The sequence below is a fragment of the Microtus ochrogaster genome, chromosome 8 (assembly GCF_000317375.1).
Source record: "Microtus ochrogaster isolate Prairie Vole_2 chromosome 8, MicOch1.0, whole genome shotgun sequence".
Classification (NCBI taxonomy): Eukaryota; Metazoa; Chordata; class Mammalia; order Rodentia; family Cricetidae; genus Microtus; species Microtus ochrogaster.
In genome coordinates, this window is record NC_022015.1 from 58,406,327 (window position 1) to 58,420,742 (window position 14,416).

At 37.7% G+C, this 14,416-nt stretch overlaps 1 protein-coding gene across 1 annotated transcript in view; it reads left to right on the forward strand.

The window, feature by feature from the left end:
• Jak2 (Janus kinase 2) overlaps window positions 1-14,416 on the forward strand; it is a 64,879-nt gene that overhangs the window by 34,778 nt on the left and 15,685 nt on the right. Inside the window, exons 11-18 of the mRNA XM_005352114.2 lie at window positions 1,208-1,394; window positions 1,969-2,096; window positions 4,639-4,773; window positions 9,509-9,596; window positions 10,333-10,460; window positions 11,844-11,982; window positions 13,404-13,555; window positions 13,704-13,854. Coding sequence (XP_005352171.1) covers window positions 1,208-1,394; window positions 1,969-2,096; window positions 4,639-4,773; window positions 9,509-9,596; window positions 10,333-10,460; window positions 11,844-11,982; window positions 13,404-13,555; window positions 13,704-13,854 — 1,108 coding nt within the window. The remainder of the gene's footprint in view (window positions 1-1,207; window positions 1,395-1,968; window positions 2,097-4,638; window positions 4,774-9,508; window positions 9,597-10,332; window positions 10,461-11,843; window positions 11,983-13,403; window positions 13,556-13,703; window positions 13,855-14,416) is intronic.

The following is a 14,416-nucleotide window of genomic DNA, read 5'->3' on the forward strand; positions in this document are numbered from 1 at the left end:
GAAGGAAGGAAGGAAAAGAAAAAGAAAGGTGTTACTATTATCACTCAATTATTTTCATAAAAGCACACGTAGTGAAGGAACTGTCTACAAAAGCAGGAGGTGTATCTCGTCAATTTACCAGTATATGAACCAGCAGGTCTAGCTTCAGATTATCTTCTCATAACATGACTGTCTGTGGTAATAAATTATTAACTCAGAATACACAAATATTTATGTTTAACATGTGTGCCTAATAAGAGTGATAAAGAATTAAGGATCATATGAAACAAGCCTATGTTTCAGAAACTTATCTGAAAAACAAAATTTTTTTTTTTAAAAAAAACTTATCTGGAAAACAGAAATTTTAAACTATACTAAAAATACTCAATTAAGCATTCCGATTAGCATAGACAATATTGGGAAAGGTCTTATTTATTCAGAAAGATCTTTCAGAATCCAAAAGACAGGAGATTGCCTTGCAGGACTAACAGTTGTTTAATAAATGGCTCAAAGTAGGAAGAATACAGTAATAAAAAGCACGTCAAATTGTTAAGATGAGTGAAGTATTTCATAGGTAATTATATAAAACAAATGTTTTCAGGTAAAAAAGTAAAAATGAGCCTGGCGGTGGCAGCGCACACCTTTAATCCCAGCACTTGGGAGGCAGAGGCAGGTGGATCTCTGTGAGTTTGAGACCAGCCTGGTCTATAAGAGCTAGTTCCAGGATAGCCAGAGTTACACAGAGAAACCCTGTCTCAAAAAGCCAAAACAAACAAACAAAAAACCCTAAAAATACCATATTAGAGATAATTTAAAAAGCAGAATAGTGTACAATGGAATATGCGTCTTTGCTGTGGAAAGGAGTTAGTCCTTTTAGGGAGGGCCTTAGCAGTAAAATACTAATAATCAAACCAGACTGTGTGACAATGCGCAGAATGGAGGAGGAGGAAGCAGGAGCTGGTGAAAGGCATGTGCTGCATTGGTGTGAGACGGGAAGCCGCTACAGATGGAGTTGTTGTTACTCAGTATTTCTTCTAATGAAAGCACCATGTTATCTTCTGGAGGATATGGCTCTGTGATTAGATGCCTTCTTGGGCACTGCTTTAGGATTTACTGTTTAAATGTCTAAATACTCTGCTGATTGTTTTTATGATACCCCCTTTGGGCAAATAACCTGCATGATTACCAATGTGATTTTTCCTCTTTTTTTTTTTTTAAACTTACATAGCGAGAAAATGTTATTGAATATAAACACTGTTTGATTATGAAGAATGAAAATAGAGAGTACAATCTCAGTGGGACTAAGAAGAACTTCAGTAATCTTAAGGACCTTTTGAATTGCTACCAGATGGAAACTGTGCGCTCAGACAGTATCATCTTCCAGTTTACTAAATGCTGTCCCCCTAAGCCAAAAGGTAATATAACTCCCCAGTTATTTTAGAGAGGCTAGCCTTAGATTGTGTGTGGTGGGTGGGTGATGATTTGGAAAGAAGTAGCAAAAGGCAGTGTTGTATGAAAGCAAGTTGATTTTTCTGGTGTGCCTTGGTATGTATAGCATGGGAGTGACCAGAAGCTCCATTCTACGATGGTATCTTAAAGATAAATGTTTGCAGCCTGTCAGCCACTCACTTATGGAACTGAACAGTCTCACTACCAAATCCCTGTGTGCTTTAAACACATACTTGATATGTGTTTAGGATTTTAGTTTCTTGTTTTTAAAATAAAATAGTAAGATTAGAAATCTCTTAAAATAACTTTAAAATTCCCAGAAAAAATTTGTTAAGAAGTGGTTGTAAGTTTGAATGTGTTTCTTCTGTCAGTCAGAGTGGAATAAAACTCTTAAAGTAACTAAGCAACTGTTGAGAATTCTTAGACACAGCACACTCATGTCACAGCTTTGGAGCAGTTTGTATTTTTGGTATGCTTTGATTATATACAGATTCCCACACACATGCAACATAGACATCTGTGTTTTGTTTTCTCTTACAGACAAATCAAACCTTCTTGTCTTCAGAACTAATGGTATTTCTGATGTTCAGATCTCACCAACATTACAGAGGCATAATAATGTGAACCAAATGGTGTTTCACAAAATCAGAAATGAAGACTTGGTATTTGTAAGTTGCCAGATATTAGTAATTGTTTTTGTCTTTTTAAAAGTAGTATCTTTTATTTCTTACCTGCTATTATACTCCTATGATAGTTTATATATTTTATTATAAGCTTACATAATAAAATTTTACTTGAGGGGCTGGGGAGACAGCTCAGTGGTTAAGAGCACTGGCTGTTCTTCCAGAGGACCCAGGTTCAATTCCCAACGCCCATATGACAGCTCACAACTGTCTGTAGCTCTAGTTCCAGGGAATCTACACCTTTAAACCAATGTACATCAAATAAAGTTAAATAAATTTCTTTATAAAAAATTTGTCTTGAATTTCAAGATTCATATCATTTATACAATCCATAAAATTCACAAATCCTAGAAATATGCCAGTCTTGCAGGAACAGTTAGCAAAGTTAATAATGGAGTTGTATTCTCTTTTCAGAAACTTAAAAATATTTTTAAATTGTAAATTTTAAAAGTTAAAGATCTTCTACAAAAGACATCTGTCTTGGCTCCCTCATATACAAGCAAGTAAGAAGAATTTAGTAGGTTATCTTTAAGGAACTGAAAACAAAATAGTATGTAGGAGGTGATGATTTGACTATTATGTGGTCTATGAGAGGGCTAGAATTTAGTCTTTTTATTATGGAGGTTAAAATGAAAAGCATTATAAAGAAAGAGGGCTGATCCTAGATTTGTTCAAGGGCAGGAATTAAAAGTGAGATTTACCTCTGAAAAGAGCTGGGACCTGAAGAATATACATTTATTCTATAGAATGTGAAAATTTTACCTCCTAGCCAGAGGAGAAGAAAATTAATATTGTCTGTTTTAATTGACTTAGAAAAAAGAGGAGTTCCTGAGTTTTTGCGTTAGGCTTTACTATATTACCTACATTATATTCATTACCTACATGATCTGAAAAACACTAAGCTAGAAAGTTAAAGACGGTACCACATATGCTTGGGAGAAACACCTGAGGACTTTTTGAAAAACATACTCTGAGTCAGGAATATAATCCCAGCACTTGGAGGGAGACAGGCAGGCATATCTGGAGTTCCAGGCTGTCCTTAGCTACATAAAAAGCTGAAGCCTATACAAGGCTATATGACACCTTGTCTTAAAAAAACCCAAACAACCAAAAAAGAATGAAAGAAAGAGAAATGTTCTTTTAATATAGGCCTCCAGATTCCTATAGATAAAACCAACTCCAAGCATGAGCTTTATATTAAAAAATTGAAGCATATGGGGAGATTATCCAGGATTAAGTAGGAGTCATCAAACCAAACAGACATCAAACTTAGACTTCTAATAACTTCGTGTGATTTTCAAGTAGACACCATAAAATGCAGGTATCTTTAGAAAGGAATTGAAAACAGTAAGATGAAAAGATTTAAAATGTATTATTTAAAAGACAAGATTTCAGGGAAAAAGATATAGACGTGAAAAAAAATCTACTCTTGCACTTCCACTTAATTAACAGATCTTTAGGAAGCACATTGTTCACTGCGAGTGAACTCGAACACAGCCCAGAGGTGGCTCAGTGGCCGGGTGTTTGTCTAGAATGCACAGTCATGACTTCCCTCGCGCCACCTCAACAAACCTCGGGTTTCTAAACTTAAGTATCTTGGCTTATGCCTGTCATGCCTGTACTCAGGAGACTGAGGTAGGAAAATTGTAAATTTGAGGCCAACTTGTGGTGCAGTAGTGAATTCCTGGCCAGCCTCAGCCTCAGCAACAGTAAGAGATCAGACAGGGTTGGAGGGAGGGAAGAGGCAGAGGAAGAAGGACAGAGATTGAAGAGCAGAGGAATTCCAGAATGTAAAGACTTTGGTTTTCATGCATGACAGAAAACTCAGGAGCTGTAAAGTAAAGTACTAAGTATAGATGGAGCTTGTATTTGACCACAGTCAGCCTTGCTTAGAGTGCAGGCCTTCAGAAGTCATTCTGGAAAGATATGCAATAAATGTTAGAACTAGAGGCAGTGGTAGTAGCTATAGCTTGATGTGTATCTAGTTTATTTCATGCTTTGGTGCTTTCATGTATTTATTCACTTGTTAATAAAAAGCAATTTTACAGGAAAATGTATTATTATTCTTTATATGAAGAGTCCAAGGCATACTGTACTGAGTTTAAGGCTAGTCTGCGCTACATAGTGACAAGAAAAAAGAGAAGCAGAAGTGGGAATGGGTGGGGGAAAGCACCCAAGACAACAGCTAAGGGCTGCCCCCACACCGTGCTCTTCTACCTTTGTATTGTGCTGGGAGGAAAGGTCATTTGTAAACAAGTTTAGGCAAATACTAGCTCTTTAAAAGTGTAATTGTAGCTTTTGCAGGAGATGTGAAAATAAGATAGAGTCAAAATATACTTTATGAATCCTTGTTTTCCATTTTTAATTACCATTTAAGGAAGAAGAATAGAGAATTTCAAACCTCAAATTTAGGTTCAGTTTATAAAGGAAATGTTTACCATTTTTAAGAGTTTTGTTAATTGAATGTACTTCATGATTCCTTTACTTCATCTGACTTTATTCACTTTTCCCTTTTTTTCTTTTAAAGAATGAAAGTCTTGGCCAAGGTACTTTTACAAAAATCTTTAAAGGTGTAAGAAGAGAAGTTGGAGACTATGGTCAGCTGCATGAAACAGAAGTTCTTTTGAAAGTTCTGGATAAAGCACATAGGAATTATTCAGAGGTGTGTATGTTTATTGGATCCTTTATTTATCTCCTTATACTGTATAAAGAAGTATGTTCACAAGCACATTAAATGCATGTCTGAGACTTGTTAAAATTTATGCTTTTATTGCGTACATTTAACTGTATAATAATAAGTTTCATTATGAAATACTTATAACATAGAATATTCCAGATGTTCAGTCCCTGTTAGCTCTCGTGCTCCCCACTTAATGATCCTTTTTTTCTTCCCACCTAACCCTGTTTTACTTTATGTCTTTGAATGTGTGTGGGATCTATTGAGTTTCATCAGGGCTCTTACAGGCTCATGAGGATTTGTTAACAGAAATATAGTCACCTTACCTGTGCCTCCACCATTAAGGAAACTCTCCCCTGTCAACCAGTAAAATCCTTAGGGAATGGTGAATCTTGAGCTCCTCCTCCCTGAACAAGTACTCAGGTGCCTCATCTTGTATATATCTGGTCAGATAAACATAGCTGCTTTGAGTTCACGAGAGCAGTCAGGAATGAGTCAGTGTTCATCCCCCTTCCTCGTGCTTCCCCAGTCTTTCTCCTACAGTGGTCCTTGGGCCTTGTAGGGCGTGGTAGTTAACTTTCCATTGCTTCACTTAGCTCGATGACCAAAAACAACTTATTTATAAAAGAGTTCAGTTTATTTTCACTTGTAATTCCAAAAGGATAAGAGTCCATCATAAAAGAGGGAGGCATGGGCCGGGTGGTGGTGGCGCACGCCTTTAATCCCAGCACTCGGGAGGCGGAGGCAGGCGGATCTCCGTGAGTTCGAGACCAGCCTGGTCTACAAGAGCTAGTTCCAGGACAGGCTCCAAAACCACAGAGAAACCCTGTCTCAAAAAACCAAAATAAAAAAAAAAAAAAGAGGCATGGCATGGTGTCAGGAGAAGGAGGTTGACTGATAGCATTTTTCATCCTCATACAGGCGGGGTGGGCCAGGAACACTAAGTGTGGACAGAGCTATAAACTTTCAGAGATCACCCCATGAACTACTTCCTCTAGCAAGACTCACCTAAAGGTCCCCTAACCTTCCCAGACAGCACCACCAACTAGAGACCAAGTGTTCAGATACAGAACCATGCAGGGGACATTTCTTACTCAAACAATCACAGAGGGGTGATATAGATGTCCTATTTATTTTCAGTATTAATTGCTGTGGTCACTGCTGACTACTGCAAAAAGCAGCTTCTCAGACTAAAACGGACAACAGCACTAATCTGTGGACAGAAACAGTTATTTTCAGGGCAATTTGCTGGGGATATCATGTTCATTTAGCAAAACATCTGTAACTTCACCACTTGGGCCTCTGACCCTCCCCAGTCACAAACTTTTGGCCAGGTTTAAAGTACCAGACATGAATTTCTCCAATGAAGCCAGTCTCAACTCTAATCAGAAAGCAGTTGCACCATTTGATATTATTATCTGATTGATCAGTATTGTTGCATACAGGATCCAAAGTTGAGTAAGACTGTTGATAACAAATTTGTCCTAGGAGCCAGCACTGTGAGGGGTAGCTATCAGGAGGGAACATGAAGCACGATTTACACATGTCCTGTGACTAAGGCTTGTAGCGCCTTTAGCAATGGGCTCTTATAATATAGTTTGGTGCACAACCAATAAATAGCAGTCGTAATTGCCTTTATTATTCTGAGGGCCTCAGACCTCACTGAACAACCACGTGTAAGGAGGTAGCTTGCCCCCTGCACTGGGATATTTGCCTAACAACCTATGGCTTCTGGGAGCAGCTTTACGGACACAGAGAAGATCCCTTTGTTCAAATTCTTGGGGTTTTTGTTTTATTTTTCTTTTATTAGTTTGCAGGTTATCGGATTTATGTGTGGCATCTCACATATGGTTAGTTTTTATTGACTCCCTCCCCACATCTCTACTGTCCTCAATCTTTTCATCTCTGACATATCCCTTTCTACACATTGTTATTCCCCTTCCCCTTACAGACCCATCTTTTCCTCTCTTGAGCTTTTTGCTAGGATCTTGAACTCTGTACGTCCATGTAAATTCACATGCATGAAAAATAGAAGGTAGGATTAAAGAGAGCGTGTGATATGTGTCTTTTGAGCCCCAGTTAGTACACTTAATACTATTTTCCCGGTTCCATTCATTTACCTTCTCTTTGATTTCACTTCTCTTTATGACTAAATGATATTTCATTGTGTATATGTATTAACGTATTTATTATCCATTCATCAGTTGATGGGCATCTAGGCTATTTCCATTTCCTTGCTATTGTGAATATAGCAACGGTGTGTATAGATGTGTAGCTATTGCTAGTAGGATATAGAGTCCTTTGAACTTATTCTTAGATGCAGTATAGCTAGGTCATATGGAAGTTCTGTTTTTAGGGATTGTGTGGAAGGGCATATGTATACATGTATGTAAGGGTGTGTTTGGAGATCAGAGACAGCATTGGGTATCTTTATCTATTGCTCCCCACCTTACTTGTTTTAGAATGTATTTATTCTTTTACGATTTCATTCATATATAATATTCTTGGCTAGACGGATGTTCAGGGCACCAGGCTCTAGGCTCAGTTTTTTCCTATGTGTAGAACATTGTCCTCAGCAATAGTCACTATCCAGGAATAGACCCACTATGAACATAGAGTAATAGCTGAACTATAAAACAGTCTCCCTTAATCACTAATCATTTTAGGAAATAATGGGACATTGATAGTACTGTATGTATGAAATGTTAGTTTCTATGGGTATGAATGAAAAGAAAAAAAATAAGCCACTCTAAGACTACTGGATGGTGCTGGGAGAGCAAGGAGAAGAGGGAGACTGGAGTAGAAAAGGAGGGGTGAGGGCTTTTTGGCAAAGGTAGATTGCAAAGAGTGGTCAAACGATAGTGAAGAAGGTCTTGTCTCCCATGAGACTGAGGCCACAGATCTTACAAACCAAAGCACACTAGGTTCTTTGAGAGAAGAAAAGGTAATAGGGGGAAAAATCAGTGCAGAGCAAGGGACAAGCTAGCCTGACAAATGACATTGTATATTAAACAAAAATGATTAGCTGTAGAAAGAGCGGGGATGGAAATATATAGTAAGAAAGCCGACTAGCCGCATGTTCCTTCCTTCTGTACTCTAGAGATCCTTTACTAGCTCCTCGAGTTCCAGCAAAATTGTGATTTTCTTTTAATTTTTAAATTTTTTATGATTTATTTAACTTTATTTTATGTACATTAGTATAAAGGTGTTAAATTCCCCGGAACTGGATTTTCAGACAGTGTGAGCTGCTATGTGGGTGCTGGGAATTAAACCCAGGTCCTCTGGAAGAACAGTCAATCTCTCCAGCCCCCTTAATTTTTTTTTTTTAAGGAATATCTACAACTGCATGATGAGACTGTAGAAGATTCTAGGATTTTATTTTTTTCTGTAAAATTTATCCTTAGGGTTTATTTTTTAATTAATTATTTTTACTTTATAAGCATAGGTGTTTGCCAGCATGTATGTCTGTGCACCATGTGTGTACCTAGTGCCTGTGGATGTCAGAATAGGGCATAGGATCCCTTGAAGCTGGAATTACGCATGGTTGTTGGTGGCTATATTGGTGCTGGGAAAAAACACAGGTCCTCTGGAAGAGCAGCCAGTGCTCTTAACCACGGGGCCATCATCCCAACCTAAATTAATAGGATTTAAAAATACTTACTAATGCACTAATTATTTTTAGTATTGTGTTATAGGTATTATTAAATCTTTACATATAGAGGCTGTTCCCTTTAAACGTAACTACTCAGAGCTTTATAGAATCCTCCTCATTTCTCTTTATTGATTTTATTGAGCTCTACATTTCTCTCTGCTTCCCTCCCTTCTTCTCCCCTCCCCTTCTACCCTCTCCCGTGGTCCCCATGCTCCCACTTTACTCAGATCTTGTCTTTTTCTACTTCCCATGTAGATTAGATCCATGTATGTTTCTCTTAGGGTGCTCTTTGTTGTCTAGGTTCTCTGGGATTGTGATTTATAGGCCATTTTTCTTCGCTTTATGTTTAAAAATCACTTATGAGTGAGTACCGGATATTAATCCACACATCTATAAACACCTGATTTTTGACAAAGAAGCATAGCTGGATATCAACATGTAGAAGAATGAAAATAGATCCATATTTATCACCATGCACAAAACTCAAGTCCAAATGGATCAAAGACCTCAACATAAAGCCAGCCACACTGAACCTCACAGAAGACAGAGTGGGAGGTATACTTGAACACATTGGCACAGGGAACCACTTCCTAAATATAACCCCAGTAGCACAGACACTGAGAGAAACAATTAATAAATGGGACCTCCTGAAACTGAGAAACTTCTGTAAAGCAAAGGACATGGTCAACAAGATGAAACAGCAGCCTACAGACTGGGAAAAGATCTTTCTCCACAATTTTAAGAATAAGCTTGAAGCTGGGTATAGGGCACTTCTTTAATCCCACTACTTGGGAGGCAGAGGCAGGCAGATCTCTGTAAGTTCAAAGCCAGCCTGGTCTACAGAGTGAGTTCCAGGACAGCCAGGGATACATAGAGAAACCCTGTCTCAATAAGTAAATATTTAAAAAGAATACGTTTGAAAGGCACTGTACTAAAAAAATGTAATGTCCAACCAAGAGTAAGATACAGGATATTTCTCTTAAGTCAGTATCCTTTTGAATTATGCATACCTACGGACATCACTGAACACAAATCCTTCACATTTCTTGTTTCCTCTTCCTCCCTTAGTCTTTCTTTGAAGCGGCAAGCATGATGAGCCAGCTTTCTCACAAGCACTTGGTTTTGAATTATGGAGTATGTGTCTGCGGAGAGGAGAGTAAGTAAAGCCACTGGCTTTCCTTTGTTACTGTTGTGCCTATCTCAGAGAGTTGTTATTTAGGACTGACTACTGCAGGTACCAGTACAACCATGGAATTACAAATACTGTGGAACTCGAAAGCATTGTGGGCTGTTCAGTTATATTCATGAAAAAGGAAACTGGCGTTTAAAGTTAAAATGCCAAATACAGTTAATATGGCTTGTTATAATAGCATATAATATATTGATGGATGGAGTATAACAGCTTTTGTGTGCAGAAAACAAATACAAGCTTTTGTGTGCACATAACAGTATAGATTATGGGTAACTCACATAATCCTGGAACAGCTAGCCCTTTTCAGTACAAGCTTATTTATAGTTATGAGAACAAAGCATATAAATGAGACTGAATTATTAATGAAACTGGTTGAAGTGACTGATTATTGGCACTAGGTAGATTCTCCAGTTAGGCTGGAGTATGTATATTTGCACTGTATAAAATATACTATGATATATATATACAAGTTTGTTTTAGGTATAAATTGTTTAGAGTCCTACCTCTTACTGTTTGGAATAAACTAAATATACAAAAGTATAATGATGTGTATCTACTAAGTTTCCTTGAAATTAGTACAGTTTACTTCATTTATTTACAGATTGTATCCACAAATAACACAAGTATTTTGAAATTTTGAATTATACATTTTTAATAGGATGTATACTTGAACTTTATTATTACTTATATTTTAATGCAGACATTCTGGTTCAAGAGTTTGTAAAATTTGGATCACTGGATACATACCTGAAAAAAAACAAAAATTCCATAAATATATTATGGAAACTTGGAGTGGCTAAACAATTGGCATGGGCCATGCATTTTCTAGTAAGTAATTGCTGTATTCTTTTTTTTTTTAAAACTAAAACTTGCTGTTTTATTTCATAAAAGTAATATAGTTATTTTAACTTGGCAACCAGAAGTAAATCTTGGAATGAATGCTAAGTCATTCAAAATAATGTTACTTGTTGAAAGGTATTATTACAGACATTATGCAGATAGTAAATCAGCTTTGAAAGACAGTGCTGTTATTCCACCAATCTCTTGGAACTACCATTAGACACCCATATTTTTATTTATTTATTTATTTATTTATTTATTTATTTATTTATTTATTTATTTATTTATTTTTGGTTTTTCGAGACAGGGTTTCTCTGTGGTTTTGGAGCCTGTCCGGGAACTAGCTCTGTAGACCAGGCTGGTCTTGAACTCACAGAGATCCACCTGCCTCTGCCTCCCGAATGCTGGGATTAAAGGCGTGCGCCACCACTGCCCGGCCTAGACACCCATATTTTATATCACTTCTGTTGTTTTGCATTCACTGCAGTGGCTGCACCTTAAGCAACTGCTATCCCATCTGGCAATTGTAACACCTCAGCTACCAGCAGCAGTTCAGGCCCTCAAGGGCCACAACCAGGTGGGAATTCTGTTCTCTCAGGCGCAGCTCTAAAGAAAACTTTATCTAGATCTCTTCCCTCTGTAGAACTCAGGATGCAAAGGTTGAGGTGAAATTCTGCTTGCTCAGAGAGGCTGAATAACAAGTAGCTAATTTTCTCTCCTGCTTGCCACTTGCAAAACCAGGAGTCCTGCTCAGCCCTCCCTTTAGAACCCTTGCTACTCTTAGTTTCTCCCTACCACTTCCTGTCAGTTAATTTAGCCTACTGACCCCAGGTTAATTTTATTTAAACAAATGTAGCACGTCTTTGCATTGTTAACAAAAGCAGCAGAAACTAATGTAACACACCTTTACACAGTTAAAATAATATTCCACAACACTTCTGGGTTTAGAAATTTTAACCAAAAATTTATAGAAGCATATCATGCGCTGTGATAGCAGAAGACACCTGTGGTGTCTGTAGACAGTGTTCCTGAGAGCAGTGTTGACAGCGGTGCGAATACCAGAGTTCCCCCAGTTGTTAGTGAACATTTGCTGCACTAGAAATAGTCTTTCCTCGTGCTGGTCACCACCAGGAAGTGCTTATCGTTTGGAATCTCTCCTTTAAAAGTAACGCTCATTTCAGTGTGGGTATAAATACTGCATCAGTTGAAGTGAGAAACCAATGACTTCCTTTTATTTTCTCAAAGTATGCCTCCGAGTATTTACTGTGCTGTCTTCTGTCTTCTTTAAATCTATGTTGTAGCTTTGGGCATGTTATATGCACACGTATGTATTTATTGCTGTTTGAATTTATGTGCATTTAACTTTAATAGGAAGAAAAATCCCTTATTCATGGGAATGTGTGTGCCAAAAATATCCTGCTGATCAGAGAAGAAGACAGGAAAACAGGGAATCCACCTTTCATCAAACTTAGTGACCCTGGCATTAGCATTACAGTTCTACCAAAGGACAGTAAGTTCTGTGCTGATCACATTTGGCTTTCTTAAGTTTTATTTGGGTGGTACCATAAAAATCAAACTGTTAATTTTCCTTTAATTCTAGTTTATTAATGTTCTTGCCTACTAATGACATTTAGCTACTACTTGTAGTAGCTTAAATTAAGTTACAGCTAAATTGTGACCATTTCCAGTTATTCTTTTGTTTAACCATGTCACCATAGACTGTGAAATTATTATTGTGTGTATATGTGTGTATGGGGGACCTGCATGTGCCAGAGCACAGGTGTGGAAATCAGAAGGTAACTCAGTGGGAGTTGGTCCTCTCCTACCACGTGAGTTCTCAGGATTGAACTCTGGCCTTTGAACTGGCTGCAGGCACATTTATCTACTTAAGCCATATTGCTTGCTGTATCTTACCTGGTTTTCTACCTTAATTTGTACAGTGATGTACAATATTCTGGTGTAGTCAAGGCTACTTAACTTTGATGGCTAACTCTGCAGTAAGGACAATGATAATAGGATAGTAATGTTGAGAGGAAAATCTTTGTGGGTTTTTAGATCTTGGATTTATTTTTTTGGAATGAGAAGTTAACAGGACCTTATGCTGTTTTTACAAATAAACTTGAGGCAAGTTCTGTTAAAAAAAAAAGAAGTTAAAATAGAAAAAAATCTATATGGTAAAGGAGAGAGGAACTGATGAACTCTTTAATCTCCATGCTGTGTGGAAAGCTGTCCATATTGTTTTACCAAAAGGTGTAATGTCCTCATTCCCTGTGTCTGAATTCCATAAAGGAGAATACCCTACAGCTTCCTTCCTTAGCTTTGTTCTTTGTTGTGGAGTCAAGAACTGCAGAAGCTTTATTTGGGGAACTCCGTGAATGAATCTTACCCAGTCTGTCAATTCCATACTGAGAATATCTTGGTATAATTTAATCATTGTCTGCTGTAAAGATGTCTGTTGGGCTTTGTCATAATGGCCTCTGACCACCAGTGATGTGACAGTATTTGTATCACTTATATGCTGTAAATATTTTTTAAATATTGAGAGCCAATTTTAAGGCAAATTTTGTATATTTCTCTCTGTGAGAGAAAAACAGGACTAACGGAAGGTAGTGAAAATGGTACACCAGGTAGACATTTCAGTTGAATGAGAGTTTAGTTGATCCAAAATTCATTGCACATGATCCTAATTCCAACAACTATTAAAAATGGTATAACTGTGGGGAGTTACTCAATCTTTGTGGATCCTAATTGTTAAATCTAGTTACTGAAGTAAGATTTCAAGGATCATTCAACTCAAACTTAGCAAGCATGAACCAGACCAGCCCTCTACAACCACAAAAGACTTAACCATTCAAATAAGTTTGAAAACTATTCACATAGAAAACAATGGTTTGCGGAGCTTTTTTAACTTTAGTTGTTCCTGTTTAAAAGTTCTTCAGGAGAGAATACCATGGGTACCACCTGAATGCATTGAAAATCCTAAAAATCTAAATCTGGCAACAGACAAGTGGAGTTTTGGTACTACTCTGTGGGAAATCTGCAGCGGAGGAGACAAGCCCCTGAGTGCTCTGGACTCGCAAAGGGTAAGTGTGTCCAGCCTGGAGGGACAGGCTGATTCTTCAAGGTTCTTTCACATGGTGTGGTATTTCATAGCCCATCATCTGATTGTGAAAAGAAGGTAAATAAAAGTGCTATAGAATTCATTCTTAGCATTCGGTTCTTTCATTGCAGAAGTTGCAGTTTTATGAAGATAAGCATCAGCTTCCTGCACCTAAGTGGACAGAATTAGCGAACCTTATAAACAATTGCATGGATTATGAGCCAGATTTCAGGCCTGCCTTCAGAGCTGTCATCCGTGATCTTAATAGCCTGTTTACTCCAGGTGAGTACTGATGGGGCCATCTCATTGATCACTGGCTTTCTCTCTCTGTTGTTTTCTTATTTTGCAGTCCTGTCTAAGAAAGTCTTTCATTTCTTCCATTCATGTGAATGCTATACCTGTTGTGCTTGACTGGACGGTATTTTTAAATAGATCTTTTCTCCTTCCAAAACCTAATTTTATTTACTTATTTGTCTGAACAAGAAAACTTAATCACAGAAATGCAGCATGAATTCTAATTGGTATTAATAATAAAAGCCTGGAGTTAGATATTAGGGGTTGAAAGCCCCGAGGTCAGAGAAGCAGTCTAGCCAGCCACTAGAGAGATCTTTTCCCTCTACTGACTCCTCAGACTGAAGGGGTGATCCTGTCTCTACAAATCCTCAGACTGTATGCTCAGACTGCATTCTCAGACTGCAACTCCAGACTGCATCTGAGCTCTTGTCTCTTCCTACCTTTTATTACTCTTATGTTCAGCCATATCCCTTCCTGTCTCCACCTCCCTAAAACTGGGATCAAAGATGTGGGATTCCCAAATCCTGGGATTAAAGGTGTGAGCTATTAC